A 21,593-nucleotide genomic window follows, 5' to 3' on the forward strand; every position below is an offset into this window, starting at 1 on the left:
GTGTTACAGCTGTGAAGTGTAGGCTACGACTACTTTATACTAGCCACATTTATTTGGCTATAATAACATGGATAAACATACTCAAGATGACACAGGATATAGCCAACTAAACATCAAGAGGGCAACATAATGCCAATGGTTGCCATACCGACCTGCTTAGATATCTAAATAAGCTATGAAAGGTAAGCTACGACCTTTTGATATTTTACTATTTTCCATGCCAGTTTGATAGTTTGTTGCGTCCGTGGTTGAACCAAGTCACGGCGTTCCGCGTTACGAAAGTCCTTCCCTGATTGTATCTTTTGACGCGACTCAACCCGAGTCATTTTTATTTTATCACCCATTGGGTCCGAGTTCGAGTAATTCTACAAAAGGTCGCGCCCAAGTCCAAATCACAATTTTCAATACCAATCATCAACGCATCATTTTTAACCATCATAGAGGTCTTGATTAGGCAGTCGAGGTGAGCGGACGTGTCTGTCTAGCTAGCGCCACGTGATCAAGGAAGAGTTGTCCATACGTAACGTGAACTCGTCAAAGGGTTTACCTCTGGCTCTCGCCAAGCGAGATGTCAGAGCAGAATCGTGTTCATGGACATAAAAAAGCAACAAGCTCGAACAAGCGTCGACCTTCTGTATCAGGAACAATGTCTGATGAGGAAACTAGAAGTCCTCCAGCTAAAACCAGAGCTAACGCCAGCAGCAATATGGATACCGAGACGCAGCCATTGCTCAAAGTTATCGTTAAAGGCATCGACCGAACAATGAGACAATATCACCCCACAAAAGTGCAGAAATGCTTATTTGATTCAGTTGGCAGTGTGGAGGGAATCACTATCATGAAATCCGGAGATCTACTCATATCATGTAGGAATGTGACTCAAGTTACAAAACTTCTATCAATGGATATGCTGACAGATAGTGCCAAGAAAATATCGATACCAGTGAAAATAACTCGGAATGAGGAATCGAAGAAAACTTACATTTCAAGATCAGTTATTTATGGAGTACCGTCTGATATCTCCGACGATGAAATATTGGATCTTGCAAAACCATTTAATGTCACGTTCGCAAAACGGCTCAAGAGGAAATCGGAACAAGGCTATGTTCCAAGTTTGTGTGTTTTATTGGGTTTCAGTACGCCAAAGGCTCCTGAATACGTATCACTTGGATATTTGAGGTTCGAAGTAAAACCATACAATCCTCCGCCTCTCAGATGTCATCGATGTAATCGATATGGGCATACAGAAAAACATTGTGGTGGAAGACATACGTGCGTTCGGTGTGGAAGCAAAGATCATGACTACTCCGGATGCAATGGTATAGAATTGAAATGTGTGAATTGCCGGGGAACACACAGTGCAGCTTACGCTGGCTGTCCAGTCTACAAAAGGGAAGCGAAAATACAAATCATTAAAGAGAGGGAAAATCTACCGTACCATGAAGCTAAATCAAAAGTAACTTTGAGTTACGCTGCAGTTTGTGCTCGAATCTCTGATTCAGAAAATACAAGAGAGAAAGAGACGCAGAACAAAACTACCAAAGCCAGACAAGAACCATGTAAAGCGAAAGATAATGATTGTACTCTGTCGCACCTTCCTAAAATACCTACTCCTCTCCTCAGTAATAGTAATCAACATCACGAAGACGACAACCAAGCCAACGTAAACTCTTTGTTAACTGCCGTGCACCCGTTACTGTTTTTCGCCTTTATGACAGAAATTGTCAACCAAACCGCTATTGCATGCCGCACAAATGAAGAAATCGATGTTCCGTGCCTCATATCCTCAGCGTCTGAAAAATGGTTAAGCGTGTCCTTCGACTCTGCTACGCTTAAAGACATGTTAAGTGCGATCCCAGGGCACCTTCAATCATAACGGATTACTTATTCTACAATGGAACTGCCGTAGCATATATAGAAAGCTTCCGGAATTTAAGCAATATATTAGCGAAATGAGAAAGCATCCTGATGTTATACTGCTACAAGAGACTCGTTTGACCGAGAAATACACACCAACTTTTCATGGATATAATGTTATACGCAGGGATAAAACTGTACACAGCGGAGGACTGGCTATATTAATCAAACAGAACCTAACACATATCGGATACGATCTTAAAACAGCTCCAAACGTCGATGTCCTATGCATCGAAGTGTGTGGTATTAAGATTTGCAATGTCTACATTTCTCCCAATTCGATACCAAACCGAACTGATTTCGAGTTTTTACAGCAGCTTTCCTGGAAATCTTTGGTATTTGGGGATTTTAACTCGCATCACTGGGCTTGGGGATCAGAAGTAACTAATACGCGAGGAACCAATCTGCATGACGCATTAGATAAATATTCTATTGTGTCACTGAATATGGACTCACCTACTCATCTGAATATAGCTTGTAATGCAGTAAGAAGGTGGTCATTGATAGACATGTCGTTTGCGTCGGCTGATATAGCAAGTAGATGCTCCACTACAGTGTCAAATGATCTACTTGGCAGTGACCATTTGATCGTCCTCACCACCTATATGAATAAAGTCCCAAGAACCAAATTAAGACCCCCTAGTTGGAGTCTGAGAAAAGCAGATTGGGAGAACTTCGAGTATCACTTTACATTGCCTACTAATATGGAAGCTGAAACCAATATCGATTCAGTCGTCGGAGAGTTCAGTCAAATCATGCTACATGCTGCGAGCAAGTCAATACCTATGACGCGCAATCATAAAAGGAATCCCAACCCTTGGTGGAACGCTGATTGCTCCAGAGCTGTTAGAAGGAAAAAGGCCGCTTTCATGAAGATGAAGAGGACGTTTGCGCAGGAGGACATCATTCGTTTCAAAAGGTTGCGTGCGCAATGCAGGAGTGTAATTCTCCAAGCTAAGAGGTATTCCTGGAAGTCTTTTTGTGAATCACTCGGAGCTAGAGCAAACTTTCAAACGGTGTGGAAAGTGGCCCGATCTGTTTCGAACACAAATGCAGCGGTGGGAGTAATCCCAACTTTAACGATCGGCGGAGAAAAGATTACCGCAGATGTTGGTAAAGCAAATTCGTTAGCCCATGTGTTCAAAAACGTGAGTAGCACCAATAACTTTCCTACCGATTTCATTAATAACACACACAATGCGCTCGGTATATATCCATGTAATATAACAATGTGTGGTGAGCTTGATGCACCGTTTTGTGTAAACGAATTAATGCAAGCCCTACGTACCAAAAAGAATACGGCGCCGGGTGGTGATACCTTGTGTTATGCTATGTTTAAGCATCTGCCGAACGAAGGTCAGTCAAAATTGCTGGAAATCATAAATCTGTCATGGGCCACAGGTGCGATGCCAAGCTCATGGAACCATTCAATTATCGTTCCCATTTTGAAAGCTGGAAAAGACCCTACTTCTCCTCATTCGTATCGACCAATATCACTGACTAGTCATTTCTGCAAGATAGTAGAAACGATGATCGCAAACAGATTGACATGGTACCTAGAAAAATATAAATTAATCCACTCTTCACAGTGCGGTTTCAGGAGAGGGAGACGTGCTCTTGATCATGTTATCAGTCTCCATGACTCAGCTTATAAAGCGGTGAATAATGGGCGATCGGTTCTGGCGGTTTTTCTAGATATAAGACGGGCATATGATATGGTGTGGCGGGATGGACTGATTGTAAAACTTCAAAGTATGGGAATATCCGGGAAAATGTTGACGTGGATCAAGAATTTTTTGCGTATTCGGACATTTCAAGTGCGTATTGGGTGTGCCTTATCAGATTTGTGCCATCTGGAAAACGGCATTCCTCAAGGGAGCGTATTATCACCTATACTGTTTACAATCATGATCAATGACCTTCCATCAAATATAGGATCAAAAGTGGGTCTTTATGCTGACGATTGTGCAATTTGGGAATCTGGTTTAGATATTAATGAACTCGCTGCTGATATCCAGTCTAGCTTGGATGCATTCGTCCGATGGTGTTCGAAATGGGGATTTGTGGCTTCGAGAGAAAAGAGTGTCGCCATGTTAATCACAAGAAAGCGCAATTTGGATGCACCAATACTTCGGTTGGGTGAAGATGATCTAACATATGTAGACAATTTTAAATATCTTGGAGTATACTTTGATAAGAGGTTGAACTACAAAATTCATATTGATTACGTTATAAAGAAGTGTGCCAAACGCATAAACTTGCTAAAAATGCTATCGGGCACCACCTGGGGCGGGTCTAAAGATGTATTGTTGATGTTGTATAAATCATTAATTCGCTCGGTGATCGATTATGGAATGGAGGCCTACTTTTTTGCCCCTAAAACACACCTTAAGAAAATTGAAGTGATTAGGAACCAAGCCCTGAGAATATGCTGTGGTGCCATGTGTAGTACGCCGATCTGTGTACTTGAAGTTGAAAGCAATGAAATGCCTCTTCACATGAGGCACTGGTATGCATGTTCCAAATATCGATATCAATTGACCACCCAGACGGACAACCCTACTTATTCGGTGTTGCAAGAGTCGTGGGAGGATATGTATGCTCTTATTAATGAGCGATTCTCAACTTTTCGTACCTTTACTCATGTCAATGTCTTGTCTTGTGAGAATATTGCAGGAAATGTGATACTATCGACACCACCATGGGCAACGTCACTTCCCGATGTGGATTCCTCACTATCACTCTCAATTAGTAAAGAAACATCTCCAGAAACTGTCATAGTACTCTTCAAGGATCACATATCTGCCAACTATGAAGAACGCACAGAGATCTATACAGACGGGTCTAAAACAGAAACGGGATGCGGATATTCGGTTTACGTCCCTGCACAAAATATAAGTATTGCGTGCCCGCTTCCAAGAATTCTCTCGATCTTTTCAGTGGAACTCATTGCGATCAAAAATGCCCTACTATGGGTACGGCAAAGTCAAGTTACTACGAAAGTTGCAATATTCAGCGATTCCTTGAGTGCATTGGACGCGATCAAACATTCGGGACTATATCACACGGCACTGGTGAATGAAATTATTGAGCTGAACCATCAGTTGCGAACAGCAGAAATCACCATATCGTTTGTATGGGTGCCTGGACACTCCGGAATACGCGGTAATGAATCTGCAGATCAATTAGCAAGGACGGGAGCTGATAATACACACATACGTCGGAATCATGCTATCCCACTCGCCGACGTACGGTCGTACTTGCTAAAGAGCTGCAAAGATGAGTGGGACCGCATTTATCAATCCACAGATACTGGGAGAGCGTACAAAAATCTGCGACCCTCGGTACATGACAGACTATCTGAAGTGGATACAAGGTTGGGAAACTCGATTATGCTGCGGTTAAGAACGACGCATTGCAGACTAAACCACCATCTCAACAAGATTGGATGCATCGACTCGCAACTGTGCGAAGCATGTGGTATTGAGGAAACCGTAGAGCATTATCTCATGAATTGTAGAAAATACCGCTATCAAAGAGAACGCTTACGACACCATGCAGAGTCGAAGAATGTAAATTTCGACATGCGAACCCTACTGACTGATCCACAAGTACTGCGATATGTTGTTGAATATGTTAGATCGACTCGAGGAATATTGTAAAACCTTTTTATGTGCACATGTGTACCTATCTCAGTTATATAATATGAACTTTCTGTAGCGTTTAACTTGTTTCTGTCCGTGGCGCAAAAAGCCTTCAGTTGTGATAAGCGCCACTCATGCCAATGTTTTTACCTATAATAATAATAATAATTAACCATCATAAAGAAGTAATGTCAAGTCATAGGCAATCTTCCACTGTGTCGTAACTTTTGAAATTGATGTGATAGTGAAGTTTGATGAGTAGTTTCTGGCTTCTGGAGTAGTTTTAGAGCGAATTTTCAGTTCTTAAATTAAAAAAAAAAAATTTGGTAGTAAAGTATTGTCGAATACTTCGAAATCCAAAATGCTGTCGCGGGCCGTACAAAGTGGTCTCGCGGGCCGCGTGTTTGAGACCTCTGTACTATAGTATAGGTAAGCTTATCAAGCATATATTGATGGTGTTTGAAGATCATACTCGAGCATGCATCAATCGCAATAATATTGGTTTTGTCACAAGCAGCAACTAAGGCCAACCAGTCGTGCCAGGTCGCGGCCTTACAACAACCGTTCTCTTGGCTGTGAATTTAAGAACGCGGTCCTACGCGCCGAAAAAGATACTGTACAGCTACAGAGCGCAAGTCATATTTCTCATGTATATATAGATTTAACAGGCGAAGTTTCGTTGAACAAGTGATAAACTTCGTAGCAATATTGGCAATCACGGTATTTGCTCACTACTGGAGCGTTTTAGGTAGGCTACGTCTCCCTGACCGATGCAGGAAGTGTTGGGATGACTCGAGTCAGACTTGAGTCACTTTTTTCATTTGACTTGACTTGACTCGAGTCACTTTGCTAAAATGACTTGACTTGACTTGACTCGGCGTATCAGAAATTTGGATTGACTCGTGACTTGGAGCAAAATTCACGAGTCAATTTCAAGTCATCAAGTAATCGGTGTCGATAAAAATCACTGTACCTTGCATATTATTATTATTATTACAAATATGAGTGGTGCTTTTCGCCAATTATGGCCTTGTGCGCCACGATCGTCGGGAAATTCAAATCAAGCAGTAACTAAATGAACTTATTACAACTTATCACGAACTCAGCGACGGCGGTGGACAATTGCGATGACGAGAGTAGGTTGCGTATGGTGAACGTTATACGTAACTGATTGCAATAGGTTATTAAAAACGATCGATGAAAGTCGTATTTAATGCATGATGTTAAAAAGTGTTCGACTGTTTCGATGACATCGCATTCTTCGCACATTGGGGAGTCCGAGCAGCCGATTCTGAATAAGTGGGATGCTACTCCACAGTGTCCTGACCGTAGTCGAAATATCAGGCGTTCGCTATGGAGACTGCCGTTTTTCTCGGGTCCTGTGGTGAGTGTGCTGTGGAATTGCATGTAGTGTGATCCCCGTTCATCGGCAGAATATTCGCATTGCCAGATCTCCTAGGTAATTCTCTTCATCGCGGCTTTGGCGTCTGGCACGGTAATGATTGGAGTTTGGCTCGATCGATCTTGCGTTGACGAGCCTACTCGGGCTAATTCGTCTGCTTTTTCGTTACCTGGAACTCCTGCGTGTCCTGGAACCCAAGAAAATTCAACAGTGATAGCGGTATCATTTATATGTTTAAATATTTCCAATATGGATACAATCACGTTATTTGATGGTCGGTTAAGAGGTCTAGAAACCGTCGTTAATGTGGATAGGCAATCTGAGAAGATGACGTAAGTGTGGTTTCGCGTGCCGTGGTCGAGTATCCAAAATAATGCATACTGAATCGCCTTTAATTGCATTGTAAAGGCTGATGATATCGGTGAGCAGGTACGAGAGATTGCGATATCATGTACCGGAAGATATACCCCGTAACCAGCGCCATTGGAATTTTTGGAGCCGTCTGTGTAGATTGCCACACTGCCCCCATATCGTTCAAACATGAAATCTAGGCATCTGGATTTGATGTTTTCCAGTATTTCGCATTTCGAAGTGTTTTTAAGTATATCCAGGTCTGCGACGGGGATCGGTATTGTCCATGGTGGTGTGGTTAACCACTGTTGTGTCTCAACAGTCACGCTGTCGAGAATATGCGATCGTGAAATGATGTTAAAAGTTTTAAAATTCGGTTTTGTGATGCAGTATATTTCATACCAGGAGTCTTCTACTACGTTAAGACAAGGATGTCGAGACGGTTGTTGTCCAAGTAATTGGCATCGGTAGTTCATGCTTAGATACTTGTGTCGTAGGGGAGATGTGGTACCGATGGATCAAAAATTGGAAAATGATTGCTGGCCCCAAAATGTTCAGCCGAAAACAGCAGATCTTTTGCTGGCTCAGCACTTTGATACAAGCTCTACCTATCGCGCACATATACATGAATATACGTCTTTTCGAAAAATATTTATGGACGTTTAAAATTTGTTGCTCGAACGTGTCATCGGTCCCCACCCGGTGGGTCCAATGGCACACGACCCGGGGACCTATGACACATATACCCTAAAAAACTCAAATGTGACAACTTTTCTTGCTCAGTATTATGATCTAAGCTACAGCAAGCCAAAGAAGAATTTTCGGTCGCAACCGTCAAAAACTAGATTAAATATTAACTCAAATGTTGACATAAAATCACATTTTGATTTAGGCTTGACCTGATAAATTTGCGGGTACATACATATTTTCCGAAAATCGACATTGTGACTTCTAAATACCTCGTTATAGCGATAAAACGTCATATGCAATTATTACATAAAGATTTTCTGTACGTAGGCATGTGTCAGTTGTTGCATAATGAGTATGCTTGATTATTTTGCTTGATTTGGCTACTGTATCATCGGTCCCCACCCTACGAATTTTATACATGAATTGAAAAAAATTCCGCTCAAGGAAGGTATTGAATAAAATAATATGTGCCATTATATAGCCTGATACAAGCCCTACACTTCACATTAAAAATGATTACTGGTTTGTTCGTGTTAAATGCTACAGAGAACAATGTATGCGTCGATCAAAATTTAGTTTACACCCCCCAAAACAAAAAAACATCTGTCAGAGACCCAATACCTCGCGCACTTCGAAATTTTCTGTATGTGAGGAAAGATGTTGCCAGCATGCAATTGTAGACAAGCTCACGGAATGTAATCATGGGATTATCATAGAAAATAGAAAAAGTATTTTCGGTCCCAGTGATCCATCGGTACCGCATCTCCCCTATGTGTAAGGGCATTTCGCCGCACGCTGCTTGCAATACGCAGACGGGTGTGCTACGGATAGCTCCACAGCAGATCCGTAGCGCAGTGTTTTGTATCGTCTAGAGCCGCTGTAGGTGGCATTTAGGAGCGAAACAATACGCGGGCAGTGCATAGTCAATAAGTGACCGGATAAACGTTCTGTACACGATCAGTAGAGTTTCTTTACCGGCACCCCATGTGTTACCTGTGAGGAGGCGGAGCATATTCAACCTCCTGCTGCATTTAGCACTTATTTCCTCAATATGACATTTATACGATAGTTTTTTTTATCAAATGTAACCCCGAGAAATTTGAACTTTTCGGACACTATGACTGGTGTGCTATCAATGCGTAACGCAAGTTCCGGGAGCGATCGCTTCTTAGTAAAATTCATGGCTACGCTTTTGGATTTCGATAGTATGAAGCCCCATTGTAAACAATAGCGCTCGATTGCATCCAAGGACATTTGTACCTCTGAAATTAGCGATATTACGTTGAGACCACTTTGCCATATGGCACAATCATCCGCGAAAAGAGAATTCTCACAGCCTATGACCGAGGGTAAGTCGTTGATCATAACTGTGAAGAGTAGAGGTGAAATAGTACTTCCCTGTGGAATACCATTCTCGAGAACTTGCTTTTCAGATAGGCTATTTCCCACTCTAACTTGGAATGATCTATTCGAAAGAAAGCCAGCGATCCAGGATAACATTTGACCTTTTAAACCTAATTGATCAAGTTTATATAGAAGCCCGTTGCGCCACACGATATCGTATGCGCTTTTAATGTCCAAAAAAACTGCAACGACAGTTCGCTGGTTGTGAATAGCCTTGTATGCTTCATCGTGAAGTCGTAGTATATGATCGAGAGTACTGCGTCCACTACGAAAACCCGATTGAGACCTATTCAGTAAGTTATTCGATTCTAGGTACCAGCGTAGTCGTTGACTCATCATACACTCCATAATCTTACACACATGACTAGTAAGTGCGATAGGGCGGTACGACGTCGTAGTAGAAGGGTTTTTGTCTTTTTTCAAGATCGGTACGACCAACGAATGCTGCCAATCAGATGGAAGGTCGCCACTTGTCCAGGACTGATTAAACAGATTCAGTAATTTCTGTAGTGCCAAGTGCGAGAGGTTTTTCAACATCAAATAGCAAATTGAATCCTCGCCTGCAGCAGTGTTTTTGCGTGATGACATGGTGTATTTGAGCTCTTCCATACTGAACGGTTTGTTTATAGGGACATTGGTACATAGAAGGCGGGGTACAGAGATTTGCCGTTCGAGATTATGTTTGATTCGTACGAATTCGGTTCGGTAGTTCTCTGAACTGCTAACTGAGGAAAATTCTGTCGCCATTGCATTTGCGTTCTCTCTGCTGTCAGTGATTGTACCGTTGTGGAGCTCAAGGGGTGGTATATCATTGCCAAAGCCCCACGGGGGCCTGGATGTGCAACTGATAAATCACTTCTCAAAAAATTTGGTGTTCTAAACTTAGAAGATATAAGGAAGCTAGAAATTGCCAAGTTCATGTATCAGTTCCATTGCGGTCAATGTCCCTCAAATTTCAAGGACTACTTCACCTCGGAGACAAAAGCGCACAAGTACAGCACACGCGCGTCAACGAAGAACAACTACCATATGATCAGGACTGAATACAAGAAAACGCATTGCTCTATCAAGTATGCCGGACCCCAATTGTGGAACAGCATCTCGCCGGCTATCCGACAGTCGTCGAGCATGTCCGCATTCAAGTCGAAATACAAGCAATTTCTTCTAAATCAATACTAGCCAGTCTTCAGGATTACCGGACCACGACCTAACATCGACCTCGCCCTCCGCCACATGCCACCCCATTTTGTCGCTTGCGTCTTATAGTCTCTGCATTACTTTTCATTCAGTGTGCATCCCTCTTATTTACTTCGCCTAGGATAAGGTGGGTGTCTGATCTTAATGGCTACTCCAAGCTGTTTCGACACCTTCCTATCTTTTCATTGTACCGCAGTCTTGAGATGTTTTGAAACGATGAAAATATTAATAAACCTGATTGATTGATTGATGGTGGGTAACTTTCGTGTTCCTGAAAGCGCCCGTATTGTGTTCCAAAACACCCTTGGTAGGTTCTGCACTGCGAACCTTTCTCCATATATTACAATTTTCCACGTCAATATAACATCAATTCTTTGTATTTCAACTTTGGACCACTCTGTGTGTGGCGATGGCAGGATGCAAAGAAATTCAACACTAAACGAGCATACACCTAGCCAATTTCAAAGATTATATTTGCTTTGGTAGAAAAGTTTGTTCGAACTGTTCACTTCTTCGTTTGTGAATGTATAGTGACTTCCCGCTGCGAGCGTGGCCTGCCATCACACATAACGAAATATAGAACACATAACAACGAATTATACTACATGTAGGTAATCAGCGAATTGGGCTCATTAAGCCAATCAATTTTTGACGTCAATGAAATTGATGTATAGAATGCATTGTTGTCTAACGTAAAAATCAGACAGGCGTACGGATCCATCTTAATTTGATCTGTTTATTGCATCATAAAAAAATCCGTCTGAATTAGATGTTTGCTACCGTATATCTTGTTTGTGAGGTTATATCGGTAGCAAGTATAGAAACCGGTTCTTCCCCTTGATTAATATCGCTGTAGCAATACGTCAGACTCCTTAAGAATGCATTGTCCGTTCTAGCTTAGACCGTTATGGCGTTACCTTGTATTCTCGTGCAAGTTCTCGTTCAAATTGTTGGCAAAGCGACAGAAGATATGGATCTTATGGAATGGTTGAAGCATTTCATTGTTTTAGTTGATACATTTAGTGATGCCTAAAAAGACAGCATGTACTTCAGCACCGTGGCATAATGTGGCGTGAGTAGTCGATATGTATCGTGTACATTAGTATATGACTTTAGGGAAATGTAGGCTTACAATAGCAATATCACGTCACCTGACAGTATAGGTTCGTGTTCACGTTCGCGTTCACACAGAACCTAAATTCGCGTTCACACGAACCAAAACCTTTCAGGGACTCGCACCATTCCTCTACTCCTAACGAAAAGAGTCTGTATTCCCATCCGTGTATCATCCCGTGGGTGTGAATACTTACGCCTGGTACATGAAACGGGAACCAATCTCAGATTTACACCATGGTATAACTCAAACACAACATTTAATGCAAATGAGATGTGCACGTGAGTGACGTAGGAAGGTATGCACGTATGCAAGAATGATTTATAACCGCGATATAATCTGAGTTAGGTTCTATTGACGAGTACCCACCTTTCCACCCGCCTGCCACCCGTGAAATGCGAATATGCCCTTTACAATTTATACACCCAATGGCCCGCGAAACCAGAACCTATACGGAATCTTATTCCGCGGTATAAATCGAGTACAACTGTGTCACGAAATCGAACTTTGAGCTCCCGCGGCCACATGATGGTCACGATATATTTGTGACCACTTCCTGAAGCCGAAAAAGCTCTTGTTCTGTGAAGTAAGTTATCTTGGGGATCGTGATACTATTCCATAATACCTCTGTAATATTTTCGGGCGTAATGTATCCGCGACGTGTCGATTACTACCTAAAATTGCTGCCCTTGCCATACATTTCCAGTCGTCTTCGTCTCCATTTCTATGCGAATTTGCATGTAGATTTCTCGGATGAAATATTGAGGTATTGAAATATATATCCTGTTTTGGAAGAGATATTTAAAGCTTGAAATAAAGTATGTTTAAATCGAATAGTTCGAAGGCTCTTGCAATTTGTTACCACATCCTGATCACAACACGTCTTTGCAGCTGCCGATATACATACTCGATATCAGGTGGCGGTCCAGAATACGTCACAATATCCTCCGTATTCTTTTTCGGGTCATCAGATTGGCTATATGTTTTGTCATTGAATAATTACGAGACTCGAAAAGATGAGGTAAGCACCCTACGGACAACTGCAGAAATTGTGAAGTGGGCAATATTGCAATTTAGGCGTTTCGAAAGTGGTCTCGCCCTCACGCATTCACAATACTTCACAGTATCGATATGAAATATTTGTTTATAAGTATGATCCCACACTATATGTCAAATTTTAATAAACTAAATTGGATTACAGTTCAATATAGAACACATTCGTTTCGTAAACATTAATTTAAGATTTAGGCATTCTAAAATCTAAAGCATGACTCTTCGCCGCGTGTCCTACTCAACGTTTCATTAGTCAGTGTTTCATTAGCCCGTAACCATAAGTAAAATTCCCAATAAATAACAGTAATTAAATGACATATTCATCAATAAGGCCTACTTACATTCCATGAGCCTGAAACAGCAGCTTCAAGTAGATCCGGTAATAATTATATTAGCAATGTCACGATTGGCAAATATACACTCTTGTTATATCAATATATGTTATCATTATTTGCGGGCGCCTGTGATCTACATTACAGTAGACCTATATATAATTTTGCAAAATTGTAAGTAAGCTGCGCAATCGCGTTTATGATACCGTAAACATAGGGTTACCATATTTTGGGAATCTGAAAAGTGGAGACTTTTCAAAAATTTTCAGACCTTCAATTGGAGTATATTCTAACGCGAGTCCCGAAATACAGATTTTATATGAATTTTCCGTTTGTTGACTGAAAAATAATAAGGGTCGTCTTTCTAGCTCAACTCCCGAAACACCAGCCAGACCGTTACTTTAGTACTGATTTCCTATATCTCAGTTGAATTTTCACATTCATTTAACCAAAATTCGGCGTCCTTTGTGGACACATTCAAAAAAGATGACAAAACCTCTTAAAAGAGGACGTATGGTAGCCCTGCGTTAACATGTAGATGACTTATATTACGCAGGCCTCCGAAATTCCTATACTTTTACTCGCAAAACGTAATTGTTGATTTTAATTTAGTTAATCAAAACAATATCAATTGATCTTGCCCATCAATTAAATTCTGTTCACTCGTAATATGTGAAATGTTGGCAATGAATAAAAATTTATTGTGTCGTTGAGGCATAAATCAAAACCAGTGATACTTATCATCAGCTAATCCCGAAGAGACCCGCTAGTATAAGCAATGTTTATCAACCTCATGCTGATAAAATAACGGGCAGACTGACTCATATTGTGATCCGTGTCCTCCTGTATAAAATAACTTATATTTTTTCCCGTTCATTGAAAAAAACTATTGTTTTTGCATTCTTGTTTGTTTGTTTGATATTCATGGTGTTTCGCCTACACCCTACATTCTTCATTTTACACCAGGCCGATATTCTTTATTATTATTCCGTATTTACCGTCTTGTAGCTCGGCCGCACCATATTGACATTGCAGTGACGACTTGCATTCAACCAATGGGCTCGTTCTGTTAATAATGATTTTCACCGAATAAAGTAGCCTACAGCTATACCTCCATGTCGGTTCTAGTTCGTTAATTAGACCGCCACAGTTTATTTCTAATATCCCATTTAACAGGTATTAATCCCTACTACTTCAATGCATGTCCATTCAATATACTTACCTCAATCTTTATAGTATGTAACCGTATAGTTTATTCCGTAAATAGTATAGTCCAACGCTCTATCCAACTTACAATATTGCTAGTTCTGTGTAAAAGCATAATAAGGCGGGTAGCCTATTACTAATTTCTTACTGCGGTTTCATTTCTTATTTAGTATTAGATCCAACGCAGGCAGTATTCCAAAGACTACGACTACTTATCCTTGACATGACCATCAAAAAACTCACCCCGATTCTCTTCCGACTCCGGCTCCAGAAAACAATAATACGGGGAATATAAATGAATAATGTCTTACGTTAAAGCCAATGAAAACATCATATCATAAACGATTAAATGAAATTCCAACAACATCAATTAGTTAGAAGGCAATACATCGGAAACCACAAGTAATATATGAGTAACGCATTAGTCACTATTAATCAGCAACCACACTCGATTAAGGTCTTGAAACATCTTGTCATCACCCCTTGGCTATAATTATGTTATTTTCACTGGCCTACATCATTGTCGCACGTTCGGGGGAGCGGGTAATTTCGTCAAATTTGCTGCCTGACCAGCGATGTATGTCGAAACATGAATGCGAACACTTATACTGCACAACCACGATTTTCTGTTTTTCCACTCCACTTTACAGAGCGAATGCACGAAAGCTATATAAAGCTTGAGGACATTCAGGTTGAGAGGGTTGGTCTAGTCTAGACCGTGAAATACGAACTCAGACAAGTACATTACTTGGCGAACGACTGCAATACTGTTATTAAGCACTAAGTAGGTCTGCTTAAGCTCCTCGAACCTTTCATTCAAATTTTCACCAACCATTAAACATGCCAGTACCGGCTACGAAATGCCGAAAATGAAAATGGTTTATACAGACATTTATTTACCACCGATAGCCAACCATGTCGACAGCGTGGAGGAAAGAGTGGCTTACATTCATCATGCTGATAACTACCGTTCTGTCAGAAGGATCAGGTATGCTGCTTGTTTCACGGCATTAGAGATATATGCACAGTGTTGCAATACCGTCCTGATTTCTCAGATTTGTCCTGGTTTTGAAGGGCGATGTCTGATAAATTTCATTGTTCTGATTCCTCAGATTTGTTCTGATTTAAATTTGTGTCCTTATTTTATTCTTTATTTTCGACAAGTGTGTCCTGATTTTAAGCAATGGGGCCATGATGATTTTACTTTTGGTCCTTGATTTTGAAGCAATCTAAATGAATGATACTCCATTCGTACACGTCACAATGCGTTGTTGTTATACTTGATATGTTATGTTTTTGTTTACTCGGTTTACGTTACAGGGGTGCAATAAACTCACCCGAACTGTGAAGACATGCCTTTGTAGTATAAATGATTGATAAATTTATCTGAATTAGATTGTACATGCACATACAGGTCCCTTTTGCTTCTGATAAGGATAAGTCAATTAAGTTGATATTAATCTGTCGGCCCCATAAACACATGCGTTGTGTCATACTATACTTAATTGAAACAGAGTTGTTGGAGGTGAAGCATGTTGTTTCTGGCAAAAAGTATGCGTTGTTATATAACAGGGCTCGTATAAATAGAAAGTACGCCCCAAAAAAGTTATTTTGATGCAAATCTAATTTTCAGCCATGTTGGCTACACCATTGCGCAAAGCAGTTTCGAAACACAGCATTTGTACGCCGACGGCGATTATACGTCGTACGCGCTTGATCTGGCGAGGATCATTAATTGCGAATACAAAATTGTTAGATCTTCGATATAGATTAAAAATTACAGAGTATTTTCGGAGAAGATTAGCGACATTCGCATTAGCTATATTTTGAGAATGTAGCGTTTTTGTTATCACGGGAACGCTTCTTCGATGCGTTCACTATACCCTCCTCTGAATAATCCAATTCAAGCCTAGAACACGAAATGCATCCATTAAATTCGGATGGAGGTATATAGGGACAAAGTTGAATTTGGTTGGGATTAGAGTGGGTTACTTCATGATAACTCAAAATCACAGTCGCTGTATTTATTTTACATTGTACGTCGACAATCGTGAGTGTTGATATGATAAAATCGCAGTTTTGTAGTATTTACTGATCAATATTTCAGGAAATTATCGTCGGCTGCTGTCTTACAACTTTCCAAGTTATAATATTGGATTCAACGCTAATGGCGTTGCCAGCATTACAACCACACAAGAGTCGTTCCGTATCGTGTCTCCGGGATTAATGGGCATTCCGTCAACGGTGTCGTTCGAGTCTGTCCGCTTCCCGGGCCGATATTTGAGACATAGAGATTATATCTTGCATCTCGATCCCTTTACCGAAGGAAGTCAGCTGTTGTTTAAAATGGATGCAACATTTTATCCACGCCACGGGAGGTATATTAAGGTAAGAGGGTTAATTTATATATACAGGTCCATTTCGCAGAACAATCGGGCCGAGGTCGCTACACTCGATGAGCAATACTGTTGAAAAGCGAATATGGCGTCACAATCTTCCCTGATCGTCTTTTGACGTGGAACAGTTGCTCAATTATCTCCGTAAAACAAGGGTTTTTATACTTTGAAGATGCGAGAAAGTAGAATATTTGGTAAAATCAAAGGACCATGTAAAATACCTGACTTGAATTCCGTGCAATTTCAACTATTCTGCCGTTGTTGTCACTATTTACAACGTATTAAACAGGGTTCGGTAAATTTTCCGAACCGACTCTGATCCCGCTTTCTAGAAACACAATTCTAATCCAGTGGTTCTCAAACTGTGGTACGTGAGAGCTTTTTAGGTGGTACGCGAAGAGTGCTGTGAGTAATGTCATATCTCAGATTGGCAAGATTCTGCATAAGAAACAGTTGCAATTATCTCATTAAATGCTGTTTTCTTGCTATACATTGGCGTTGCGGTATAGTACTAACAGGAATAACCAATAAACCCGGTACATTCAAGTGACATAGTTAATTCATGTGGTACGTCGTATAGAGAAAAACCAGTTCGTGGTACGCCGTACGGTAAAAAAGCAAAACAAATTAATGGTATTCAATGCGAAAAAGTTTCAGAAACACTGCCTAATCCGACTAAAATCTTCCAAATCCTACCGAGATGCACTCTAGGCTCGGATTTAAGGCCACACCATACCACTGCACGGGGTTCTCGACAAATTTCATAGGTCGTTTTATTCATTCTGAAATAACTAACACGGTATAATGACCAGCAAGTATTTAAAATGGCAGGTAAATCAGGTTATGACTTTTGGGCCCTGATTGCAAACCATACCCAATCACGATCAAGGAGAATTACAAAAGCGGATCACAAAGACTGTTGGGCTAGTTGAAAGTTACTATGCTGTGCAACTTTTCCATAACTGCTGCCTGATGTATTTCTAATTTCAAACTACGGCCCTGCTTTAGACGTTTTTGTGAAGCAGCTGTTGTTTGTTCATTATGTATTTCGTACCTCAACATGCCCTGAATTGATCCTAAAGCATTATCTGCCAACTTACCTAGAATGCACTTTCAAAATCGCTGCCGGTAGCAGACTCCTTATTCACGTAATCAGCAAGCTGCTGCTGTCGTGATCATTGAAGCATAGCCTATTAGCCACTCAAGAGCCGTGGTTTCGTGATGTGTAGTCTCCGCGCCATTCTATGGTCGGGGGCACGCCCCTTCTTCGGCAGCTACTTTCAAACGCTTTGCACGAAATCTTAACGGTTTACATGTGAGCTTCTTGTTTTTTTTTTTTATCAATAATCTATAGAATAAGACATTACAACGGAGCATTTTTGAGATTTTCCAAATTATGGCCAACCCTAATGCGGAACCAAGTTTGGTGCCTATGCATACTCGCACCGCTATGTTATATCCCGTGATAAGTCAATAAAAAGACTGAAATAGTAACCATGTTGCGATGGTTTAATATTGAGATTGCCGTTGGTAACAGAGAATCTATTTTGACAGGGGTATACCTCGTACGAGTCTTACAACTTTCCCGGTTATTTCATTCGACACCAAAATTATGTTTTGCGAATATCTGCATCAGGAAATAACCCCACTGAGCTGTTCAAAAAAGACGCTAGCTTCAGGGAATCCAAAGGTAAAAATGAAGCACGGAATATCACTCATCACTAGAATAGTTGGATGTACGGTAAATATATGAATGTGCCAGAAGTAGCCCATATACAAGTGTTCGTGGTCACTATTCTCTGAATCCGAATGTGATTTGCTCAATGAACTCAGAATCTGAATTTGAAAAATCTCAGATGACAATTTGAGTATCAATGAGCTGTATCAACTGATCGAAGATTTCCAGAATTTTATTGCAATCTTGATCACACACGTAGATCCTAGAGCAGTGTCTGCTAAACCTTTTACACAACGCCCCTTGGTCCCCAAATCACGCGTCGACGCTCCTAACTCCTTCCTTCTACCGAACAAAAAATGTTGTTTCATTGCATAATGCATAGTCACTGCACTATTTTGTGTAGATCTAATTTACTGGCAGCAATGTCAGATTCACATTTTCTAAGAATTCTAGGACAGACAAAATCAGGGAAAATGATCGTACTAAGGCAATATCTTTTCTAAATCATATTCCTTCGGTGTGGTGTGATATGCACTTAAAACTTCATCACCGTTGTTGTACAATGTACTTTGTACATGCTTTTGAATGTGTGCTCGTAACTTGCGCTCGTTAAGTGTGACTATATAGCAGGGGTGGTGGGAACTGCTCCATGCGCGAGCCGCATATCAAAAATCTTAGCTTTAAAAGAGCCTCAGCAGAAAAAAAATTCAAAACTACACATTTATTACGTCACGATGGAATGTATAGTAAATCGAATGAAGTTTATTATTGTGTAGTGATACGGTGCGTCTCCACCTGGGCTGTAAGGTGTTTGAAATCAGGCTGATATGACGTCTAAACAGTGTGGAGCGGTTCTTTCTGGTGATTTTAAGCATTTCAAGTTTAAGGCATGTTTGAGCCCGGTAATCCTATTACTCCGTAAATATGTCTTCATTGTGTAACTCGTCGCAAAGTTTGGGTGTCGGGTTTCGTAGTAACGTTTCAAGTTTCTGTTTTATTTTCCTGCTCGTACTTTCTTTTCTTGCAATTATCGCTCGACGACATTTTCTTGGCTAAACTCTGCAGTTATTGCTAGCCTTTACAACACAATGGGAAGAGACGCATTTACCATTGCTAGCCGTGATTGATTATCAAGTTCATTGTTGAACAAAATGATTTATAATTGATAAGTAACCTAATTGCTGCATGACCATGCACCATAGTTGCGGGTGAAAGGATTATGTGAACTCGAAACGAGAATTCAATTACAAAGTTGTAACCCTGTAGCAGTGTTGGGATCAAGTCACTACCTTCGAGTCACGAGTCATCTCGAGTCATTGCAGATTTTGACTCGACTCATATCCAGTCAATCGATTTTCGAAGGTGACTCGACTCAAGTCAAGTCAATCGATTTTCTAAGGGAACTCGAGTCAAGTCAAGTCACCTGTTTTTTGAGGTGACTCGAGTCAAGTCGAGTCAAGTCAAGTCAAGTCACGAGTCAAGTCGCGATTCAAGTCAAATTGAATTTTCGAAGTAGGAGTGATGATGCAAAGTCATTAGATTTTGCTGACTGGGTGGAAGACAAATTTATTGACCATTTATTTTGAATCAAATACCCAAAATAAAGGCAAATATACATACAAAAAGGCGTTGTATCGCTTACGCACACGTAGAACTGCCAATAAAATACATGAGTAGCTACGTATAGCTACATGCTACAGTCTGTTATTACCAGCTAAAATAGAGGATCGAATACGAAGCCACGAGAAGTTGAAACAAATTGATATGGCACAGTAACCTACACAGTTCATCTACACATCCGCGAGAATATAAACGCATATTCTATATTCGTCCGTTTTAAATTTCTGTCCACAAGAAGGTTGGTAAATGTGAGCACTGCGCAATGTAAGCACCGAGCCGTCGAAGAAGCAAAGATACGTTACTATTAGATTAATCCAGTGATTCTTAACCTTTTTCATGTCGTTACCCCCAACAAGAAAATGACGGGATGCAATTACCCCTTTTTCAAAAAAGCACAAATATGACGTCATAATGAACACTGAAATGCCTGTTGTAAATATCAAGTCAATGGAAAAGCTGATGCTGTTGTCGTGTTATCCAGTAGTGGTCAAATCTAGAAGAAGGGGAGGATAATAGACGGCATCTCTCCTGTCATTGTCAATCGCAAACTTATTTCGTTTATGGAAATACCATTGCAGAAAATTTGACTTCGCAGCAATAAGTTGAACGAAATTCAATCAGAAAGTTCAATGTCATTATGAGTTTATGACCAACATTGGTTATTCCTTTTGAAGGCGAACCCAAAAAGGTTCCAAAACCTTTTCCTCGTTTCTTCGAAGGCATTTTGATGATTTCAGACTTAATTTTACTGACTAGACTAGACCACCACCACACCTTTCAATACTAATCACTATATTTGTACGATATTGTTACTGCATTATAGGTGTAATGCTAAACTTCGACGCCCCTTGTCTTTCGATTGGTCAGCATGCGCAACAATATATGATCAGCACTACTACAAAATAAATTGGACTTACCTAACACTATACTAAACTATATTCGGTCCTGTAATTCATAATCGCTGATGCTTACTATGATATCACAGCAGGCATGGTATGTTAACTGAAACGAAATATATAGGCCTACAAGCTCACAGAAATCAATGTTAGCCTACATTCATATTTACGTTTGAAAATACTTCAGTGCAGCGTTATTAGTATCTCAAAAACGTCAATTTGAATTGCCCCACCCAAGAATTGGTAAATTACCCATTTGGGGGTAATTATACCCCCAGGTTAAGAACCACTGGATTAATCTATTCTAGTATGGCAACGTAACCTGTGATCGTTACGTTTGCGGTCAATATATTTCTGATGTTACAGTGGAGGATCAGTGAGACGTACAATCAGTGAATGACTGGTTGTCCTCACAAGTGACATCGGCGTATCACGAACAATCAGAGCATACATAAGCGGGCGATTTAATCGACACTGTTTACTTGATGACTTGAAATGGACTCGTACATTTTGCTCCGAGACACGAGTCAATTGACATTTCTGAAGCGTCAAGTCAAGTCAAGTCATTTTTGCAAAGTAACTCAAGCCAAGTCAAGTCATACTAAAAAGTTGACTCGAGTCATCCCAACACTGCCCTCTAGTGCCAACTTCCCCTCAATTTTACACGTCTTGCGTAAACCATAAGGAGTTTGC

General features: G+C 40.6%; 1 protein-coding gene across 2 annotated transcripts in view; it reads left to right on the forward strand.

Moving 5' to 3' along the window:
- LOC145451719 (uncharacterized) overlaps positions 1-21,593 on the forward strand; it is a 190,919-nt gene that overhangs the window by 79,864 nt on the left and 89,462 nt on the right. The window contains exons 1-3 of one of the 2 annotated variants that reach the window (XM_080329964.1): positions 15,053-15,298; positions 16,418-16,698; positions 18,261-18,396. In XM_080329964.1, the coding sequence (XP_080186090.1) occupies positions 15,226-15,298; positions 16,418-16,698; positions 18,261-18,396 (490 nt within the window). In that variant the 5' untranslated portion in view covers positions 15,053-15,225. Of the gene's footprint in view, positions 1-15,052; positions 15,299-16,417; positions 16,699-18,260; positions 18,397-21,593 lie in introns of those variants that run through there. The other variant, XM_080329965.1, reaches the window with a different exon arrangement.

The sequence above is a fragment of the Botryllus schlosseri genome, chromosome 12 (genome assembly GCF_051294905.1).
Source record: "Botryllus schlosseri isolate E-star chromosome 12, Bs_hap1, whole genome shotgun sequence".
NCBI lineage: Eukaryota > Metazoa > Chordata > Ascidiacea > Stolidobranchia > Styelidae > Botryllus > Botryllus schlosseri.